The sequence below is a fragment of the Anomaloglossus baeobatrachus genome, chromosome 4 (assembly GCF_048569485.1).
Source record: "Anomaloglossus baeobatrachus isolate aAnoBae1 chromosome 4, aAnoBae1.hap1, whole genome shotgun sequence".
Taxonomy (NCBI): Eukaryota; Metazoa; Chordata; class Amphibia; order Anura; family Aromobatidae; genus Anomaloglossus; species Anomaloglossus baeobatrachus.
Window position 1 is genome coordinate 92,374,702 of NC_134356.1, and position 23,168 is coordinate 92,397,869.

General features: G+C 50.1%; 1 protein-coding gene across 1 annotated transcript in view; it reads right to left on the minus strand.

Annotated features, from left to right (window-relative positions):
• Nucleotides 1-4,235: 4,235 nt before the first annotated feature.
• The window catches only part of NPM1 (nucleophosmin 1), a 56,223-nt gene continuing 37,290 nt past the window's right edge, over nucleotides 4,236-23,168 (minus strand). The window contains exons 7-11 of the mRNA XM_075344463.1: nucleotides 22,591-22,630; nucleotides 22,090-22,179; nucleotides 13,030-13,137; nucleotides 4,581-4,655; nucleotides 4,236-4,451 (exon numbers count right to left, since the gene is read on the minus strand). Of these exons, the coding sequence (XP_075200578.1) occupies nucleotides 4,401-4,451; nucleotides 4,581-4,655; nucleotides 13,030-13,137; nucleotides 22,090-22,179; nucleotides 22,591-22,630 (364 nt within the window). The 3' untranslated portion in view covers nucleotides 4,236-4,400. The remainder of the gene's footprint in view (nucleotides 4,452-4,580; nucleotides 4,656-13,029; nucleotides 13,138-22,089; nucleotides 22,180-22,590; nucleotides 22,631-23,168) is intronic.

Consider the following 23,168-nt stretch of genomic DNA (forward strand, 5'->3'; position numbering starts at 1 on the left):
TGCATGAAGCGCCTCAAGGGGTGTGACTGGCCTTGAAGGAGAGATTGTACCCCTTTCTGTAGTGACTGCTGCTTGATCAGCGGAAGCTTCACTATCGCTGAGAGGGTATGAAACTCCATGCCAAGATACGTCAGTGATTGGGCCGGTGTCAGATTTGACTTTGGAAACTTGATGATCCACCCGAAACCCTGGAGAGTCTCCAGGGTAGCGTCGAGGCTGCGTTGGCATGCCTCTTGAGAGGTGCCTTGATTAGCAGATCGTCCAAGTACGGGATCACCGAGTAACCCTGCGAGTGTAGGAGCGCTACTACAGTAGCCATAACCTTGGTAAAAACCCGTGGGGCTGTTGCCAGGCCGAACGGCAGTGCCACGAATTGCAGTTGTTCGTTTCCTATGGCGAAGCGCAAGAAGCGCTGGTGTTCTGGAGCAATCGGTACGTGGAGATAAGCATCTTTGATATCGATCGATGCAAGGAAATCTCCTTGGGACATTGAAGCGATGACGGAGCGGAGGGATTCCATCCTGAACCGTCTGGCTTTTACGTGTTTGTTGAGCAGTTTCAGGTCCAGGACCGGGCGGAAAGACCCGTCCTTCTTTGGGACTACAAACAAGTTGGAGTAAAAACCGTGGCTCTGTTGCTGGAGAGGAACAGGGATCACCACTCCTTCTACCTTCAGAGTGCGCAGCGCCTGCAGAAGAGCCACGGCTCGCTCGGGAGGCGGGGATGACCTGAAGAATCGAGTCGGGGGACGAGAGGTGAACTCTATCTTGTAACCGTGAGACAGAATGTCTCTCACCCAGCGGTCTTTTATTTGTGGCAGCCAGGTGTCGCAAAAGCGGGAGAGCCTGCCACCGACCGAGGATGCTGCTAGAGGAGGTCGAAAGTCATGAGGAAGCCGCTTTGTTAGCGGCGCCTCCGGTGGTCTTTTTAGGACATGACTTAGACCGCCATGCATCAGAGTTCCTTTGTTCTTTCTGAGACCTTTTGGACGAGGAGAATTGGGACCTGCCCTCGCCCCGAAAGGACCGAAACCTCGACTGCCCTCTCCTCTGTTGGGGTATGTTCTGTTTGGGCTGGGGTAAGGATGTATCCTTTCCCTTGGATTGTTTGATGATTTCATCCAAACGCTCGCCAAACAGCCTGTCGCCAGAAATTGGCAAACTGGTTAAGCGCTTTTTGGAAGCAGAATCTGCCTTCCATTCCCGTAGCCACAAGGCCCTGCGGAGTACCACCGAATTGGCGGCCGCAACCGCCGTATGGCTCGCAGAGTCCAGGACAGCATTAATAGCGTAAGACGCAAATGCCGAGGTCTGGGTGGTAATGGATGCCACTTGTGGCGCGGACGTGCATGTGGCTGCTTCAATTTGCGCTTGACCTGCTGAGATAGCTTGTAGCGTCCATACGGCTGCGAATGCTGGGGCAAAAGAAGCTCCGATAGCTTCATAGATGGATTTCAACCAGAGCTCCATCTGCCTGTCAGTGGCATCTTTGAGCGAGGCCCCATCTTCCACTGCAAGTATGGATCTAGCCGCCAATCTGGAGATTGGAGGATCCACTTTGGGACACTGAGTCCAACCTTTAACCACGTCAGGGGGAAAAGGATAACGTGTATCCTTAAGGCGCTTAGAAAAAACGCTTATCTGGACAAGCATGGTGATTCTGGACTGCCTCTCTGAAATCAGAGTGGTCTAGAAACATACTCGGTGTACGCTTGGGGAACCTGAAACGGAATTTCTCCTGCTGAGAAGCTGACTCCTCCGCCGGAGGAGTTGAGGGAGAAATATCCAGCATTTGATTGATGGACGCAATAAGAACGTTCACTATGGCGTCCCCGTCTGGAGTATTAAGATTGAGAGCGCCCTCAGGATCAGAATCCTGATCAGCTGTCTCCGCATCATCTACCAGAGATTCCCCCCGCTGAGACCCTGAACAATATGATGTCGAGGGAAATTCTAAGCGAGCCCGCTTAGTCGGTCTGGGACTGGGGTCTAAGTCAGAACCCTCAGCCTGGGATGTATGAGATACCCCGGGAGGACATTGTTGGTCCAACTGAGGGGGGCCAGGGAACAATGATTCAACAGAGTCCCTTTGCTGAGATACCGGCCTGGACTGCAAGGCTTCTAGTATCTTAGCCATAGTCTCAGAGAGTTTTGCAAACTCAGTCCCCGTCACCTGGACAGTGTCAACAGGTGGCTCCCCCTGGGCCCCTCTTAGCAGAGGCTCTGGCTGAAGAAGTGCCACAGGGGCCGAACATTGCACACAATGAGGGTCAGTGGGACCTGCCGGCAGCTGGGTCGTACAAGCGGCGCAGGCAGCATAATAAGCCTGTGTTTTGGCACCCCTGCCTTTGTGGGCGCCATGCTATTGTTTTCCCTGAGTAACACAATAGGGTATATAGCCAGAATGAACTGTGCTCATACAGTGAAAGTATACTATAAACAAATAATGTATCAATACACTACTGCACCATGGGGCTAGCACCAACAGGTGCTGCTTACCACCCGCTTTAAAGCGGTTGTGAGGCCACCAGAGACCGTGTCTGGGTCTCCCAGGGTTTGTCCCTCTCTGCAGCGTCGGAGGAGCTGACAGGAATGGCTGCAGCGTCCTGACGAGAGGAGGGAGCCGTGGGCGTGGCCGAGAAAGTGCGGGAACTGGTGCTCACACTGTGCACAGTGAGGGGGGTGGAGAATGGAAATCATACTCCAGCCCTCAGTGCTGCTCGTTCCGTGCAGCGTCCCGCCCTTCCCCTGCCTGTCAGGGCTGGGGGCGGGAGAAAAGGAAACTAGGCCGCAAGAAAGCCAGGGACTCGAGTATAAGCGTGGCCGCCGTAAAAGCGCGGCCGGCGCCAAAGTCCCCGGCGAACTACAAGTCCCAGCCGCGCCGCAGTTTCCCATGGCAGCGGCGGTTAGCGCGGTAGCCCCTACATATAAACACACTCAGCGACGCTGAGTGTGTAATGGCACAGTTTAACCCGGTTAGCGCCGCGGTCCCCGGTGCACTAGCACACCCAGCAAAGCAGAGGTGTTGCCGTGCGCGGTCCCCACAGGGATACAGAGTACCTTCAAGTAGCAGGGCCATGTCCCTGAACGGTACCCGGCTCCTATCCAGCAGGCTCCACAGGAGTTGTGGATGAAGCACGGTCTCAGTGCCTGGAGACAGATAGGATCCCACTTCGCCCAGAGCCCTGAGGGGGATGGGGAAGGAAAACAGCATGTGGGCTCCAGCCTCCGTACCCGCAATGGATACCTCAACCTTAACACCGCCGACAAGAGTGGGGTGAGAAGGGAGCATGCTGGGGGCCCTATATGGGCCCACTTTTCTTCCATCCGACCTGGTCAGCAGCTGCTGCTGACCAATCTGTGGAGCTATGTGTGCAGGTCTGCCTCCTTCGCACAAAGCAATAAAACTGAGGAGCCCGTGGGAGCACGGGGGGTGTATAGGCAGAAGGGGAGGGGCTTAACAATTTTAAGTGTAATACTTTGTGCGGCCTCCGGAGGCATAGCCTATACACCCAATTGTCTGGGTCTCCCAATAGAGCGACAAAGAAATGTGGATTTCTTGGGAATAAGACATTGGATGGCAGGTATCAAGGTATCATTTTATTCAGTTTTTTTTATCACCTACATGACCATTTAGACAGCCATTGACAAGACTCCCCTTAAAATATTGCTGTCAGATTGACAGCAGCATTTAAAGCTTAAACAGTTGCAACCGTAGACAGCCAGCTTTTGTCGTTCGTATAAAGACAGCAATATTTAGCTGTTGGTAATGAGCGCGTTTCGAAATACTCGTGCTCGCGATACTCTTAAAGCGTACTGTCCAAAGACTCGCATATGCATTCCGAATAGCGTGTACAATGCAAGTCAATGGGGAATACTCGCAATGTAACGAGTAACCCGAATTCCGCACTAATTTGCTACTTGCACAAATAGTGCAGCATTCAGGTTACTCATTACATTGCGAGTTTTTCCCCATTGACTTGCATTGCACATATTTGGAATGCATACGCGAGTCTTTGAACAGTACCAGTTATGAGTATCGCGAATCCACGTATTTCGAATCACGTTCATTAGCTGTTAATCCTTACGCCACACTGGCTGTTAAGATGTGATGTTAGGAAGAGTAATATTTAATTCTCAACTTTTAAAACCTACCATTTTTTCAATGTTACCCCTTTAAACCAAACCGTAATTAAATATAAGGTAACATTTCATGTCATAATATAAGCCCATGAATTCTCAAGTAAAATCGTTTTATTTAACATTTACATTCGCACAGCTTAACTTTCTTGACAGAATATTGGGGTGTACAAAACAAGTGAAAACCATTCCAGACATGAAAAAAAAAAATTTAACTAGCAGTATAAAATTAGGAGGGTAACAAAACTGGAATCGATCAAGTTATTTTATCTCTTTCAGAGTCTTTCTCCAATTCCAGAGATCGTCAATCACCTGTAATAGAAAAAAAAGCCCCCATTAAAATAGCAGCTTTTTTAAAAAATTTTAATACATAAACATACACCAAAATAAAGTGTGAATTGCTTGTTCCATTAAGGATTGAAAATATTCCTGGTGCCTCACCTTCTTATTGTCAGCTCTGAAGCAATTCTTCACATAGTTTGTAAACTTTGCTTCAGCTTTAGGAAGAGATACACCCTAAAAGAGGAAGAATTAAGGAGAAGTTATTCATCAGTAGTCGTTACCTAGAAAGGAACATATTAGAACGGCTTAGAGTGTTTAGCAACGAAAGTTATTCTCCATATGGATCCTCCATAACTCACGTTCCAGCATTCACTGGTCTCCACTAATCTACGTCTTGCTTTAGCAATGACCTCTTGACAGTGACTGACCGCAGCTGTCATATCCATACTGGGTTGTCATGGCTGAATGATTAAGTTTGTGTGGCTTTACTTTTATTTTAATCACAATACAGAAGACAGCTGCTGACTCTTTTCACTGCCATCATCTGTACTCCAAATGAGCATGTTCTCATATCAACGCAGCTTAACCCCTTAACGAGCTAGGGCGTGCATATATACACATCCTAGGTTGCCTCCCACCCGCAACACGTGAGCCCACATCTTTCCTCGTACATGTTGGCTGATCCTATTGATCATTTAGACAGCCTAAGACTGGGTTCACAAAATAGTGGAAAACCCTTTAACACACATCCCTTTAACAGTGATATGCAAAGTTTTTCAACTTTCCGTGCTGTGCAAAATTACAACAAAAAGCCTATATCTTTGTACCATGTTAGCCAGTAGAGATAAAAAAAAAGTTTGTTTAAAAGAACTGAGAGTCCCCAGTGGTTGTCTCAGACGTCCTGTGACAAAGGTTTGTGCATAATGGGTATTGTAGGTATGTAGAATTGGGTTTGTATTCCAGAGTCCTTTGGGGATCAGATGAGGACCTTTGACACATTCAGAGCAGGAATCAATTTATTAAGAAATGTGCTCTTCAGAGCATCCGGGGGTATCACAGCCTGGACCAGACCCTAATCCGAGGACCAAAAAGAAGGGAATTTTGTTTACTTACCGTAAATTCCTTTTCTTCTAGCTCCTATTGGGAGACCCAGACAATTGGGTGTATAGCTACTGCCTCCGGAGGCCACACAAAGTATTACACTTTAAAAAGTGTAACCCCTCCCCTCTGCCTATACACCCTCCCGTGCATCACGGGCCCATCAGTTTTGGTGCCAAAGCAGGAAGGAGGAAACTTATAAATTGGTCTAAGGTAAATTCAATCCGAAGGATGTTCGGAGAACTGAAACCATGAACCAAAAGAACAATTCAACATGAACAACATGTGTACACAAAAGAACAAACAGCCCGAAGGGCACAGGGGCGGGTGCTGGGTCTCCCAATAGGAGCTAGAAGAAAAGGAATTTACGGTAAGTAAACAAAATTCCCTTCTTTGTCGCTCCATTGGGAGACCCAGACAATTGGGACGTCCAAAAGCAGTCCCTGGGTGGGTAAAAGAATACCCCGATAAAAGCCGAAACAACGGCCCCCTCTTACAGGTGGGCAACCGCCGCCTGAAGGACTCGCCTACCTAGGCTGGCATCTGCCGAAGCATAGGTATGCACCTGATAGTGTTTCGTGAAAGTGTGCAGACTCGACCAGGTAGCCGCCTGACACACCTGCTGAGCCGTAGCCTGGTGCCGCAATGCCCAGGACGCACCCACGGCTCTGGTAGAATGGGCTTTCAGCCCTGAAGGAATCGGAAGCCCAGAAGAACGGCAGGCTTCAAAAATCGGTTCCTTGATCCACCGAGCCAAGGTTGACTTGGAAGCCTGCGACCCCTTACGCTGGCCAGCGACAAGGACAAAGAGCGCATCAGAGCGGCGCATTGGCGCCGTGCGAGACACGTAGATCCGGAGTGCTCTCACTAGATCTAACAAATGCAAATCCTTTTCATACTGGTGAATTGGATGAGGGCAAAATGAAGGTAAGGAGATATCCTGATTGAGATGAAAAGTGGACACCACCTTAGGGAAAAAGTCCGGGACCGGACGCAGAACCACCTTATCCTGGTGAAATACCAGGAAAGGGCCTTTGCATGACAGCGCTGCAAGCTCTGACACTCTACGGAGTGAAGTAACCGCCACTAGAAATGCCACCTTCTGCAAAAGACGTGATAGAGAGACATCCCGCAGCGGTTCAAAAGGTGGTTTTTTGAAGAGCCCGTAGAACCATGTTGAGATCCCAGGGTTCCAGCGGACGCTTGTAAGGTGGGACTGTGGCAAACTCCCTGCAGGAACGTGCGGACCTGCGGAAGCCTGGCTAGACGCTTTTGAAAAAAAAAAAAACACGGAAAGCGCCGAGACTTGACCTTTGAGAGAGCCGAGAGACAACCCTTGTCCAATCCCGATTGAAGGAAGGAAAGAAACCTGGTTAAGGCAAACGGCCAGGGGGAAAACCCCCTCTCAGAGCACCAGGCTAAGAAGATACTCCAAGATCTGTAATAGATCTTGGCGGACGTTGGTTTCCTGGCCTGTCTCATAGTGGCAATGACATCTTGAGACAACCCTGAGGACGCTAAGAGCCAGGACTCAATGGCCACACAGTCAGGTTGAGGGCCGCAGAATTCAGATGGAAAAAAGGCCCTTGAGATAGCAAGTCTGGTCGGTCTGGGAGCGCCCACGGTTGCCCCACCGTGAGATGCCACAGATCCGGGTACCACGACCGCCTCGGCCAATCTGGAGCGACGAGAATGGCGCGGCGGCAGTCTGACCTGATCTTGCGCAACACTCTGGGCAGCATTGCCAGAGGAGGGAATACATAAGGCAGTTGAAACTGCGACCAATCCTGAACTAAGGCGTCCGCCGCCAGAGCTCTGTGGTCCTGAGACCGTGCCATGAATGCCGGGACCTTGTTGTTGTGCCGAGACGCCATGAGATCGACGTCCGTCGGTCCCCAGCGGCAACAGATCTCTTGAAACACGTCCAGGTGGAGAGACCATTCCCCCGCGTCCATGCCCTGGCGACTGAGGAAGTCTGCTTCCCAGTTTTCTACGCCCGGAATGTGAACCGCGGAGATGGTGGAGGCTGTGGCCTCCGCCCACAGCCGAATCCGCCGGACTTCTTGGAAGGCTTGACGACTGCGAGTGCCGCCCTGGTGGTTGATGTACGCAACCGCCGTGGCGTTGTCCGACTGTATGCGGATCTGCCTGCCCTCGAGCCACCGATGGAACGCCTTGAGGGCTAGATACACTGCCCTTATCTCCAGAACATTGATCTGAAGGGAGGACTCTGTCGGAGTCCAGGTTCCCTGAGCCTTGTGGTGGAGAAAAACCGCTCCCCATCCTAACAGGCTCGCGTCCGTCGTGAACACAGCCCAGGATGGGGGCAGAAAGGATTTTCCTTTTGACAGAGAAGTGGGGAGAAGCCACCACTGAAGTGAGGTCTTGGCTTCCAGAGACAGAGAGACGTTCCTGTCTAAGGACGTCGGCCTCTTGTCCCATTTGCGGAGAATGTCCCATTGGAGAGGACGCAGATGAAATTGCGCAAATGGAACTGCCTCCATTGCTGCCACCATCTTCCCCAGGAAGTGCATGAGGCGCCTCAAGGGGTGCGACTGGGCCCGAAGAAGGGATTGCACCCCTGTCTTCAGCGACCGCTGTTTGTCCAGCAGTAGCTTGACCATCGCTGAGAGAGTATGAAACTCCATCCCGAGGTACGTCAGTGACTGGGTCGGAGACCAATTTGACTTTGGAAAATTGATGATCCACCCGAACCTCTGGAGAGTCTCCAGAGCAACGGTCAGACTGTGTTGACAAGCCACCCGTGAGGGTGCCTTGACTAGGAGATCGTCTGGGTAAGGGATCACAGAGTGGCCATGAGAGTGTAGGATCGCTACGACGGATGCCATGACCTTGGTGAAGACCCGTGGGTCTGTCGCCAGGCCGAAAGGCAGTGCCACAAACTGAAGGTGTTCGTCCCCGATGGCGAAAACGCAGGACGCGTTGATGCTCTTGAGCGATCTGCCATGGAGATAGGCATCTTTGATGTCGATTGATGCTAGGAAGTCTCCTTGGGACATCGAAGCGATGACAGATCGGAGGAATTCCATGCGAAACCGCCTGGTTGTCACATGTTTGTTGAGCAATTTGAGGTCCAAAACGGGACGGAATGAGCCGTCCTTTTTTGGCACCACAAACAGATTGGAGAAAAAACCGCGACCGCGTTCCTGAAGGGGAACGGGGATCACCACTCCTCCTGTTTTCAGAGTGTCCACCGCCTGAAAAAGCGCAACGGTCCGTTCGGGGGGCGGAGATGTTCTGAAAAAAACGAGTCGGAGGACGAGAGCTGAACTCTATCCTGTAACCGTGAGACAGAATGTCTCTCACCCATCGGTCTTGGAAATGTGGCCACCAGGCGTCGCAAAAGCGGGAGAGCCTGCCACCGACCGAGGATGCGGTTTGGGGCGGCCGAAGACCGCATTAATCTCAGCCAGAGAAGCTGAGATAGCTTGGAGTGCCCTCACGGCTGCGAAGGCCGGAGCAAAAGATGCGCCTATGGCTTCCTAGATGGATTTCATCATAAGCTTTATTTGCCTGTCAGTGGCATCCATGAGATGCCACTAATACTACGGATCTAGCCGCCAGTCTGGAGACTGGAGGATCCACCTTGTGACACTGAGCCCAACCCTTAACTACGTCAGGGGGGGGAAAGGGGAACGTGTGTCATTAAGGCGCTTAGTAAAGCGCTTGTCCGGAAAGTTCTGTGCTTCTGGACAGCCTCTCTGGAGTTAGAGTGTTCGAAAAAAAACGCACTCCGTGTACATTTGGGAAACCTAAACTGGTGTTTCTCCCGCTGTGAAGCCGACTCCTCCATAGGAGAAGATGGGGAAGAGAGGTCTAGCACCTGGTTGATGGACGCTATAAGGTCATTTACTATGGCGTCCCCTTCAGGTGTTCCAGATTGAGAGCAACGTGAGGTTCAGAGCCCTGAGCTGCGACCTCCGCTTCATTCTCCCGAGAGTCCTCAAGCTGAGACCCCGAACAGCGTGATGAAGTCGTGGAAGGTTCCCAGCGAGCCCGGTTAGCCTGTCTGAGGCCGCGGTCCGTGTCGGAGTTCTCACCATGGGATCTGGGTGTTACCCCAGGAACCCCTTGTTGTACCGACCCAGAGGGGCCTGGGAGCGATGAACTCACAGCGCCCTGGCGGTGTGTTACCGGTCTGGACTGCAAAGCTTCCAGTATCTTAGCAGCCCCTCTGTTCATAGACTGGGCCATGGAATGTGGAAGCGACTCAGAGAGTTGCTCAGACAAACGTGCAAACTCTGTCCCTGCCATCTGTGCAGTGGAAACCGGTGGTACCACCTGAGCCGAGGGTCTCACCAGTGCCGGAGGCTCCGGCTGAGTGAGTGCCCCAGGGGCCATTCATTTGCAATGATAGGTGGAACCTGCCGGCAATATAGCCGCACAAGAGGTACAGGTTGCAAAGAAAGCACCCTTACTGTTTGCGGACGAACAGTGAAATATTTATATATATATATATATATATATATATACACACACATACATATATATATATATACATATATACACACACACACACACTTCAGCACCCAATGGGAAACTGGTGCCCCACAGTGCACAGTGAGGGGGGGGAGGAGGATACCAAGTATGCTCCAGCCCTCACTGCCGACGTCCAGTCGGCCGTCCCGTCGTTACCCCTGACTGGCAGGCCCGGGAACGGGAGTATATGGTACTAGGCCGCAAGAGCCGGGGACTAAAGTTAAAAACGCGGCCGGCAAACAGGCGCGGTAGTCCCGGTCTCACAAACCACACAGCAACCGCTGCGGCGTTTGCAACCCAGGTGCTGCATGCAGCGTCCCCAAAGGGGACACAGAGTACCTTATGGATGCAGGGCTCTGTCCCTGATGATGTCCAGTCTCCTGTCCGTCAGAATCCCCCAGGGGCTGCGGATGGAGCCCGGTCCCAGTGCATGGCGACCGGTTAGGAACCCCCTCTCCCATTAGCTGCAGAGCACAATCTGAGATTCTCCACCGGCAGAATCATACTGAGAGCCATATAACAATGGCTGCCGGCGTTCCGAGGGGAGGAGGGAGCCGAGGGCGGAACCACAAAAGTGCGGGAATCTGCGCCCCATAGTGAACAGTGAGGGGGGAGGAGGACAGCAAAGTGTGCTCCAGCCCTCACCGTCGGCGTTATACCGACCGTCCCGCCCTTCCCCCTGACTGGCAGGCCCAGGGGCGGGAGTTTAATAGACTAGGCCGCAAAAGCCGGGGACTAAAGTAAAAACCGCGGCCGGCAAACAGGCACGGTCGGCGCGGTAGTCCCGGTCAAAAAAACCACACCGCAGTCGCTGCAGCGTCTGAGGCCAAGGTGCTTCATGCACCGTCCCAAAGGGGACACAGAGTACCTGTAGATGCAGGGCCATGTCCCTGACGATACTCAGTCTCCTGTCCGGCAGATTCCCCCTGGGGCTGCCGATGGAGCCCGGTCCCAGTGCCTGGATGACCGGTTAGGATCCCACTTCACCCAGAGCCCCTAAGGGATGGGGAAGGAAAACGGCATGTGGGCTCCAGCCTCTGTACTCGCAATGTGTACCTCAACCTTAACAGCACCGCCGACTCAGTGGGGTGAGAAGGGAGCATGCCGGGGGCCCTGTTAGGGGCCCTCTTTTCTTCCATCCGATATAATCAGCAGCTGCTGCTGACTACAATGTGGAGCATTGTGTGAATGTCAGCCTCCTTCAACACAAAGCATAAAACTGATGGGCCCGTGATGCACGGGAGGGTGTATAGGCAGAGGGGAGGGGTTACACTTTTTAAAGTGTAATACTTTGTGTGGCCTCCGGAGGCAGTAGCTATACACCCAATTGTCTGGGTCTCCCAATGGAGCGACAAAGAAAAACAAAACTTTCACACTGCTTATCCATGAACCACAACAATATTTATGGCCACAACAGTTTGTCCCCTTGCCATAGTGATAGTTCTGCTTCACAGGACTTTTTTTTCACTGCACTATTCTATGTCCTGTTGAATATAAATATGTGACTTCAGATTTTGTGTTATACCATGCCTGATGGAGACCTGAGTAGTCTGGAAAGCTTGCTATTATTACCATCTTTTCAGTTAGCCATTAAAAGGTATTAACTACTGAGGACTCAGTTCTTTTAAACAAACTTTTTTTTAACAAAAAGCCTATAAAAAAAAAAAAAACACATTTAAAAAGATACAATTCACTGTCTGGATGCAAACATCCAAAGCTCCTCTTCCATTGTGCACCAAAAGGCAGCAAGATATTACAACCAAACCATGCAGGCATTGAGCAGGACTGTTGGTGGCGTTTTGGACACATGAAGCCAGACAAGAAGTGGTCTGACTAAGGCTGCTTTCACACTAGCGTTGTGCGGCATCCATCACAGTGCGTTGTGTGACGGATGTGACTGATGCGTTGCAAATAGTGTGGTGATAAAGGCAACAGATTCCTGTGAAAGGACGTTTTGTGTTTGTTTTTTTTTTATGTTTCTTTAGCCAGGAAAAGATTTGCAGCTCGGGAGGAGAGAGCCAGAGAGCGATCGAGTGCAAGCGAGAGACCAGAAGTGCTTTTACACAATTCATAACATTCTGCTGAACATGCGCAGTACAACGTGACGGAATCCTGCACTGGAATCCATCGCCAAATGCATGACGACAGAATCCTGCACCATAGACATTCATTATACCTCTTAACGGATTCCAACAATCCTGTCAAGTGCGTTTTTATAAAGCAACAAAAAAAACTGTTCCATTGTGCGTTCCTCCTGCCCAATTGTCAGTCACTAAATGACTGATGCACCGCAAAGATCATCCATTGCAATCTGCCCTTAATAGAAGCCTATGAGAAATAAACTGATTGCTGTAACTGTTACTGTAACTCCTCAAGGCGGCAGATTGCAACTGGTGTAAAACAACGCAAGTGTGAAAGTAGCCTAACTAGTTTTCAAAACAATTGTTTAAGGCTGGATAACTCCTGTATATTGAGAAGCCAACCCATTCACCATGCGGCAATTTTCCATTATGGTTTTTTTTCCTCCCTTTCTTCCAAGGGCCAATTTTTTCCCCATCCATATAGCCTTGAGGGCTTGTACTTTTGAATAACAATATTCATTCTGCCACATTGAATTGAAAAACAGGGAAAAAAAAAGTGCCAGGTGTGGTGAAAAGGTAAAAGAAAAAAGAAAAAAAAAAAAAGGCATTTCCATGATTTTTTTTTTATTTTATTTACAATGTTCACTATATGGTAAAACTGAACTGGCGTTCTGCTTTCTCAGGTCAGTATGTGTTTAAGTGTATAGATGTTCACTGATCGAGTACAACCGTTGCCCGTTTTGATCACTATTGATATCTTCATACTCCTTTATACACGTTTAACCTAAATAATTCTCCAGGACAAAAGCCTGTAGGTCTTCGTGGAACCAACACTGAAAACCAGATTAACAATATAGAGTACAGAAACTGTAGAGATTTAGGTTCACATTTGACTACAGAGACATATCCAAAGTGTAGACCTCGAGTACCTTGTCATACGTAGCCTGAATTTTTGCCTTCATCTCTTCAAAAGTAAGGGGTGTTTTGGGTGTCTTAGGAGATTGCTTGCCTTCTTGTTTCCCTTTTTGCTCTGGTGTCTAAAAGTAAAAGTGAACAATTCGTTAAATGGTTGTAGAATCTACAGAATCTAGAACTAGTCCAGCGAATGTTATTAAACTAAACCAATTTAGCATTTAGGGCTGTTTCACACATCCGGCTTTTCGCTGGATTCGGCACACTCAAGTACAGTGTGATACAGTACAATGGCTGCGCGACAAGCTCCGGTCACATGCTGTCAAGTGACCTGGAAGTTGTCGCGCTGCCATTGTTCTGTATCACACTGTACTGAAGTGTGCCGAATCTGGCGAAAAGCCGGATGTGTGAAACGGCCCTTAGGCTGTCAAATTCAAGTCAGGAGACATGGCCAGACATTGTGGTTTGTACCTTTTGGGGATTGGCTGTATAATACCAACATTGGCTTGCTGCAATCTACAAAAATTACATATCCAAATCAAAAAGGTCCGTGGAGCCTCTGTTAGGAGTCTCAACACAGAAACCAGCCAGATATCCCTGGAAGGACCCAGCCAAGGGGTGGCTCTTTTTAGGAGACCACCATAACCACCATATTAAATGGCCCTTTTAGTCAATATCCAACTTTTTGACAAGTATAAAGATATGACAAGGGAAATACCAAGGCCAGGTATCCATCCACAGACAGCTGTTTCGGGGTATTGCCCCTCATCAGTGTGGAGTAGGATTCTGGCTAGGTGGGAGCCACGACAAAGAAGGGAATTTTGTTACTTACCGTAAATTCCTTTTCTTCTAGCTCCTATTGGGAGACCCAGACGATTGGGTGTATAGCTACTGCCTCCGGAGGCCACACAAAGCATTACACTAAAAAGTGTAAGGCCCCTCCCCTTCTGGCTATACACCCCCAGTGGGATCACTGGCTCACCAGTTTTAGTGCAAAAGCAAGAAGGAGGAAAGCCAATAACTGGTTTAAACAAATTCACTCCGAAGTAACATCGGAGAACTGAAAACCATTCCACATGAACAACATGTGGACCCGAAAAACCAACCCAAAAATCCCGAAGGACAACAGGGCGGGTGCTGGGTCTCCCAATAGGAGCTAGAAGAAAAGGAATTTACGGTAAGTAACAAAATTCCCTTCTTCGGCGCTCCATTGGGAGACCCAGACGATTGGGACGTCCAAAAGCTGTCCCTGGGTGGGTAAAGAAATACCTCATGTTAGAGCTGCAAAGACAGCCCTCCCCTACGGGGAGGCAACTGCCGCCTGCAGGACTCTTCTACCTAGGCTGGCATCCGCCGAAGCATAGGTATGCACCTGATAATGTTTGGTGAAAGTGTGCAGACTCGACCAGGTAGCTGCCTGGCACACCTGTTGAGCCGTAGCCTGGTGTCGTAATGCCCAGGACGCACCCACGGCTCTGGTAGAATGGGCCTTCAGCCCTGATGGAACCGGAAGCTCAGTAGAACGGTAGGCTTCAAGAATTGGTTCCTTGATCCATCGAGCCAGGGTGGCTTTGGAAGCCTGCGACCCTTTGCGCTGACCAGCGACAAGTATAAAGAGTGCATCCGAGCGGCGCAGGGGCGCCGTGCGGGAAAAGTAGATCCTGAGCGCTCTCATCAGATCCAACAAATGCAAATCCAATTCATATCGATGAACTGGATGAGGACAAAAGGAAGGTAAGGAGATATCCTGACTGAGATGAAAAGGGGGATACCACCTTAGGGAGAAACCCCGTAATCAGGCGCAGCACTACCTTGTCTTGGTGAAACACCAGGAAAGGAGCTTTGGATGACCGCGCTGCTAGCTCGGACACTCTCTGAAGAGACGTGACCGTTACCAAAAAAGCCACTTTCTGTGACAGTCGAGAAAGTGAAAAAACATCCCTCAGAGGCCCCAAGGGCGGCTCCTGGAGAGCAATAAGTACCCTGTGCAGATCCCATGGGTCTAACGGCCCCTTGTACGGAGGGAGAATGCGACCAACCCCCTGCAGGAACGTGCGTACCTGAGGAAGTCGTACTATGCGATTCTGAAAGAATACAGACAGCGCTGGGACTCGTCCGTTAAGGGAGCCGAGCGACAAACCTTTTCCCAAACCAGATTGCAGGAAGGAAGGAAAAAGTAGGCAATGCAAATGTCCAGGGAGACACTCCCTGAGCAGAGCGCTAAGAGAAGAATATCTTCCACGTCTTGTGGTAGATCCTGGCAGACGTCAGCTTCCTAGCCCGTTTCATGGTGGCAATGACGACTTGAGATAATCCTGAAGACGCTAGAATCCCGGACTCGATGGCCACACAGTCAGGATCAGTGCCGTAGAATTCAGTGGAAAAAAACGGCCCTTGGGACAGTAAGTCTGGCTGGTCTGAGAGTGCCCACGGTTGGCCGACCGTGAGATGCCCCAGATCCGGGAACCACGACCTCCTCGGCCAGTCTGGGACGACGAGGATGGCGCGGCGGCAAGCGGAGCTAAGCTTGCGTAGCACTCTGGCAACAGTGCCAGAGGTAGAACACATAGGGTAGCTGGAACTGCGACCAATCCTGAACTAAGGCGCCTGCCGCCAGAGCTCTTTGCTCGTGAGACCGCGCCATGCAAATCGGGACCTTGTTGTGTCGAGACGCCATTAGGTCGACGTCCGGCATCCCCCAGCGGCTACAGATTGCCTGACACCATTCTGGGTGCAGAGGCCATTCCCCTGCGTCCATACCCAGGCGACTGAAGAAGTCTGCTTCCCAATTTCCTACGCCCGGGATGTGAACTGCGGATATGGTGGATGCTCTGTCCCCCACCCACATCAGAATCCGCCGGATTGCCAGGTAGGCTTGGCGATGCGTGTTCCGCCTTGGTAGGCGATGTCTGCCACCGCTGTGGAATTGTCCGACTGAATTCGGATCTGTTTTCCTTCCAGCCACTGCTGGAAGGCTTGCAGGGCAAGATACACTGCCCAGATTTCCAGAACATTGATCTGACGGATGGACTCCATGACCGTCTGAGAAGGGAAACGTTCCTGTCTAGGGACGTCGACTCCCAAACCCATTGGCAAGCATGTCCCATTGAAGTGGACGCAGATGAAACTGCGCGAAAGTGACTGCCTGTGCATGAGACGTCTTAAGGGGTGTGACTGGCCTTGAAGGAGAGACTGCACCCCCGTCTGTAGTGAACGCTGCTTGTCCAGCGGAAGCTTCACTACCGCTGAGAGAGTGTGAAACTCTATGCTCAGATATGTCGGCGATTGGGTCAGTGCCCGATGTAACCTTGAAAAGTTGATGATCCACCCGAAACTTTGGAGAGTCTCCAGCGCCACGTTCAGGCTGCGTTGGCATGCCTCTTGAGAGGGTGCCTTGACAAGTGGATCGTCCCAGTAAAGATCACAGAGTGACCCTGAGAGTGCAGGACTGCTCCCCCTGCTGCCCTGAACCTGGCGAAAACCCGTGGGGCTGTCGCTAGACCGAAGGGCAGGGCTACGCACTGAAGATGCTCGTCTTCAATAACGAAAACGTAGCACACGCTGGTGCTCTGGAGCAATCGGCACGTGGAGATAGGCATCCTGATGTCTATTGATGCTAGGAAGTCTCCTTGCGACATTGAGGCAATGACGGAGCGGAGGGTTACATCCGGAACCGCCTGGCCTTCACGTGCTTTGTGAGCAGTGTTAGGTCCAGAACGGAACGGAAAGAGCCACCCCTTTTTTGGCACCCCAATCAGATTGGAGGAAAAAACAGTGTCTTGTTCCTGAAGAGGAACAGGGATTACCACTTCTTCTGCCTGCAGAAGAGCAACGGCTCGGTGGGGGGAGGGGGGGAGAAGTGCTGAAGAATCGCGTCGGAGGACGAGAACAGAGTTCTATCCTGTACACGTGAGACAAAAGTCTCTCACCCACCGGTCTGTGACCTGTGGCAGTTAAATATCCCCAAGCGGGAGATTCTGCCACCAACCGCGGATGCGGAGAGAGAGAGCTGACAGTCATGAGGAGACCGCCTTGGTAGCGGTTCCTCCTGCTGCCTTCCTTGGGCGTGATTGAGCCCGGCCGGAATCTGAGCCCCTCTGAGCCTTTTGAGCCCTTTTGGACGAGGACAACTGGGACCTGCCCGAGCCAGGGGAGGACCAACCTCGACTGTCCCTCCAGGACAGCATTACTAGGGTAAGTTGCAATGCAGACATTGCGAGGTTAAGGACACCACCTGCGGCACAGATGCACATGTGCTCAAGACCAGCTGCGCAAGCGCAGCTGAAATAGGTTAGAGTGCCCATACGGCTGCGAATGCCGGAGCAACCGACACGCTGATAGCTTCACAGACAGACTTCAACCAGAGGTCCATCTGTCTGTGAATGGTATCTTTAAGTGAAGTCCCATCTTCACTGCAACTATGGATCTAGCCGCAAGTCTGGAGATTGGGGGATCCATTTGGACCCTGGGTCTAGCGCTTTACCACGTCAGGTGAAAGGGATAACGTGTATCCTTAAAACGTTTGGAGAAAACGCTTATCTGGTAAACGTGGTGTTTCTGAACTGCTTCTCTGAAGTCAGCGCCAGAAAAATACTCAATATACACTTGAGATACTGAAAGAGGGATTTATCCTGCTGTGAAGCTGACCCCTCCCCTGGAGGAGTTGAGGGGGAAATACCCAACTTTCCATTGATGGACGCTATAAGATTATTCACTATAGCGTCACCATCCGGTGCATCCGGATTGAGAGCGGTCTCAAGATCAGAGTCTTGAACAGCTACGTCTGCCTCATGATACAGAGAGTACTCCTGTGGTGACCCTGACCAGTGATGAAGTCGAGGGCCAGTCCCCTGGAGCTCACTTAGGCCGTCTGGGACTGTCGTCCGTGTCAGAGCCTGCACCCTGGGATGCATGGGACCCCCCTGGAACCCTGATTTATTCCCAATCAGGGTGGCCAGGGGCATTGAATCAACCTTGGCCAAGGTCTATCTGGACTGCAAAGTCTGTAAGACATTAGTCATAATCACAGACAATAAAGCAGCGGAAACTGCAACTCCATCCCTGTCCATGGACAGGGATCACAGGTGGTCTTTTGGCTACCTGTAGCGGAGACCCCGGTTGAGCAAATGCACATACTGGGGGCCCTGGAACCGTATCACATGCAGTACAAGCAGCATAGAAAGCCTGTGCCTTGGCACCCCTGCTTTTTTGCTGTTGTTGTCTAGCCATCTAGAAGCATTAGCTAAGAATAGCGACCTTACAGTGAATGCATACAAGCATGAAGTACAAATAAACACTTCAGCACATGTAGTACAAGCAGCCTAGAAAGCTTGTGCCTTGGCACCTTTGCTTTTCTGCTGCTGTTGTCTAGTTATTCCGGAGCATTAGCGAAGAATAGCTACATACAGTGAATGTATAGCATACAAGCATGAAAATAAACACTGCAGCACATACAATCCAAGCAGCATTGAAAGCTTGTGCCTTGGCACCCTTGCTTTTCTGCTGCTGTTGTCAAGTTATCCAGGAGCATTAGCCAAGAATAGCGACATACAGTGAATGTATAGCATACGAACATGAAAATAAACACTGCAGCACATGCAATTCCAGCAGCATTGAAAGCTTGTGTCTTAGCACCCTTGCCGTTTGCTGCCGCTGGCTAGCCATCTAGGCGGGTAGACAGCCAAGAATAGCCATTACAGTGCCATGTACAGTCTGTGCTTTAGCACCGCTGCTTTTTAGCTGCTGTTTCTAGGCCTGCATCCTGAATAGCGACTTCACAAAAAAATACAGCAGGACACTTCGGCATTAGTGGGTCAGCACTACAGCTGCCGCTTACCGCCCGCACAAAAGCAGGTGTGTGGCGCCTCCTGTGACTGCTAGCTCAGCGCTTGTCTCCGTTTTCCCGCTCTGTGTGCCGGAATGGCTGCCGGCGTCCAGAGAAGAGGGGCGGGCCGAGGGCGTGCCCGAGACAAGAGCGGGAACCCGGCGTCCCACTGAGTCTAGTGAAGGGGGCTGGAGAATGCAAAGCAGACTCCAGCTCCCTGCGCTGACATACTGTACAGCGTCCCGCCCCTTCCCTAACTGGCAGGGCTGGGGGCGGGAACGAAAGGAAAACTAGGCCGCAAAGCCGGGGACTCGAGTAATAAGCGCGGCCGTCCTATGTGCACGGCCGGCGCGGAAGTCCCCGGCGCACCACAAGTCCCAGCCGCGCCACAATGTAAAAAAAAAACCAGCAGCGGCCGGCGCGGCTGTTCCCAATACATAAATTCACTCAGCAAAGCTGCAGTGAATAATAGCACAAGCGCTCTGCGCTGTTGTCCCCGGCGCACTAACACTCCCAGCAATGCTGGTGCGTGTGTGCGCGATGTGTACGGGGACACAGAGTACCTTAATGTCGCAGGGCCCTGTCCCTGAGGATACCCAGCTCCAAATCCAGCAGGTTCTCTGGGTCTGTGGATGGAGCCCGGTCTCAGTGCCTGGAGACCGGTAAGATCCCACTTCGCCCAGAGCCCCATCAGGGGGATGGGGAAGGAAAACAGCATGTGGGCTCCAGCCTCCATACCAGCAATAGGTACCTCAACCTTACAAACCGCAAGTGGGGTGAGAAGGGAGCATGCTGGGGGCCCTATATGGGCCCACTTTTCTTCCATCCGACATAGTCAGCAGCTACTGCTGACTAAACAGTGGAGCTATTGCATGGATGTCTGACCTCCTTCGCACAAAGCTTGAAAACTGGTGAGCCAGTGATCCCACTGGGGGTGTATAGCCAGAAGGGGAGGGGCCTTACACTTTTTAGTGTAATGCTTTGTGTGGCCTCCGGAGGCAGTAGCTATACACCCAATCGTCTGGGTCTCCCAATGGAGCGCCGAAGAAATTTACATATCTACAAAAATTACATATCCACTGGCTAGGTGACATTTGTTAAGACTGGGTGGGGTTGGGGAAGGGGGGGGTGTAGTCCTCATCCCTGGGACACCCACCACTTGCTGGAATGGGGGATTGTGTTCTCAGTAAAGTGGCTGGTTACACATCTGCCCTGCTGCTGTATTCATGGTGTTTGGCAGTGACCAATGGCAAAGCACAGCACTCTGCTTCTGCACTGCCATATGCAACTGGCCATACTGAAAGGGATTTTGGGTCACAAATTAAAACACGAAATCCTCTGAATTGTCACAATTTAAGTAAAGCATTTTATTTCATAAATCAATAGTACAGATATTTTATAATAGATTTTATCAAATCTGCTTCTTTCTCTCCCAGAATTGGTCATTAAACTTCTCAATTCTGAGGTGGTAAAATCTGTATTTAGTGAAGACTTTCCCATTACTGACAGCGGATGCTACAGAGATTCTATGTAGATAGAAGAGGGGGAGGGGCGGAGCTCTGTCTAACTCCTCCCTCTGACTCTAGCTCCTCCCTCTGCCAGATTCTCATCAGTAACAGACGCCATATAGCTCACTAATGGGAAAGTCTTCACTGAATACAGATTTTTACCTCAGAATTGAGAATTTTGTTAATGATGAATTCTGGCAGAGAAAGAAGCAGATTTCTCTGATCAGATGTATTACAAAGCTGCTTATTTTCATGTGTACTATTGATTCATGAAAAAAAAAAATCAATAAAATTCTATTGAGACGTAATGTGGTGATGTGACCTGCAGCCCTTTACTGCTCTACTCAGGTAATCACTGTACGTTTTAATTTAAAGCTATCTGGCAGATTCAAAGCACAGCCCTCCATATAGGAGCAAAGACTGAGCCAGCAGCTCTCCGCAGTGTGCGCTCAATGGTCATGTCGTGAGGACAGAACAGGAGCCTCCAGGCGCCACACTGTGCTGCTTGTTCTGTGAAGGCTTTGCACTGTCAGCCAGTGTCTTTGGATCGTCCAGCACATTCCCTATGGCCAGTGTGTTAGCTTACATTAGAATTAATTACACTGCTCCCTTAGGCTATGTGCGCACGCTGCGTATTTCATGCAGTTACACTGCGATCTGCACACGTCCTGCGTCCCCAGCATAATCTATGAAGATTATGTAGGAGACGTGAGCACGTGGTGTATTAGAGCGCAGCGCTTCGGCTGATGACCGAAGCGCGCATTCTAAAAAAAAGACATGTCACTTATTCCGTGCGCTCTGCATGCAGCCCCCGCTGTGTCTATGGGAGGGGCTGCCCTCAGAGCACATGAAATCGGCTTTTTTTTTCATTACGGACTGTTTCTGCAGCGATTTGAAGCACTGTGCTGTTCAAATCGCTGCAAAAATTTCTGCAGGGACAGAACGCTACGTGCGCACATAGCCTTACAGCACACAGACCACATTCAAGACCAGTGTCAGCACCGGGCCCCACATCCACAGTGTGACAATAGCACATACTAGTTCAAGTGGATGGATTGTTAAGATGGAGAAACTGGACAGCAACTTACTCATGACATGATATGGAGGTCTTCGGATGGTGCTTTTTTTTAGCATGGGCAGGTAGATTTGCCAGAGTTGTATGACAAATCAGAGCACTCTGCCATTGTCTTTGGAAGTTGAGAAGACATGAACGTTAGTCTTCTGAACGTCTGATTATACGTAGTATGACTAATGAAGCTGGGACACATCCACCCTGCTGCCGAGCAGCACTGACATGGTCGACATGAGCCATGCTCAAGATTTCCAGGAGATAGTGATGCAGGCTCGTGAAAACCATGTTTTCATGCCCACAGGGGGGAAACTCACCCTGTGACTAATCTGGGGAAACAATGCCCCTGCGACTAGTGAAGGCACCAATTAGCACAGGGAAGCAAAGTTTATAAGTAGTTTTTTTTAATATTAGTGAATAGCATTACACAGGGATGGTTAGACAGGAAATTTGGGCATAGAGCAATGAATGCTGCTGGGTTGAAGGGCAGAGGGGACATGACCGGTTTCCTTTATCAATAGCATTCTGCCATAGACCTTTAAGCACACCAGCCTCACCAGGTATAAGAACTCTTTAGTAATGTATATAGCATGTATTGTGAAGCCAGGGGACACATTCCCTTTAAGTGTACCTTACGTCTATGCCAAGGATCCTCAATTTAAACAAAACCACTTACTTTTGGAGATTTACCAGGAGTGGACGGTTCAGACGCCTTTCCATTGTGACTTGACTTTTGAGCAGATTTTACTTTTGTTACTGGAACAGGCTGTAAAAAAAAAAAAAAAAATGTAATGGTTTACACTGTTAATAAATTTAGGGAGGCTGTACTACATGGAAAGACAAAATGCACATAAAAGTGCAGAATGTGAGAATCAGGTGCAGTTACAGAAAAAAAATCATTGCTTTAATAGCATCAGTGCACTTGTTCCTCAATTGAATTATGCTGCCCCATATTGAGGGCATTGTGATCTTCCCAAATGCTTCCTTACAGGCCTTTAAACATTTTTAGCAATAACTGACATCTTAATATTTTTATTTATCCCAGGTTAGCTTTTCACCTACAGTTTATGTAAAATTTGTCAAACGTGTTCATAAAAAAAAATAAAAACCCACATTATCTGATGTCCCATGGCACAATTTAGGAATTCTACCTAAAATTCCATATAAAATAAAGTACCTTTTTAACTGGCGTTTCTTCTTCATCTTCCTCTTCATCCCTGAGAAAAAAAAAAAACATGCATTTTAAGATACAAAAAAAAGCTATTTCGAAATGCTAAAATACAGACGATCACTGAATTATAGAGGGAAGGTAGAAGAGCACAGCCTGGAGTCATCACTGATGCTCACGAAAATGAAGAAAAGGAATTTACGGTAAGTAAACAAAATTCCCTTCTTTGTCGCTCCATTGGGAGACCCAGACAATTGGGACGTCCAAAAGCAGTCCCTGGGTGGGTAAAAGAATACCTCGATAAAAAGCCGAAAAAACGGCCCCCTCTTACAGGTGGGCAACCGCCGCCTGAAGGACTCGCCTACCTAGGCTGGCATCTGCCGAAGCATATGCATGCACCTGATAGTGTTTCGTGAAAGTGTGCAGACTCGACCAGGTAGCCACCTGACACACCTGCTGAGCCGTAGCCTGGTGCCGCAATGCACAGGATGCACCCACGGCTCTGGTAGAATGGGCTTTCAGCCCTGAAGGAATCGGAAGCCCAGAAGAACGGTAGGCTTCAAGAATCGGTTCCTTGATCCACCGAG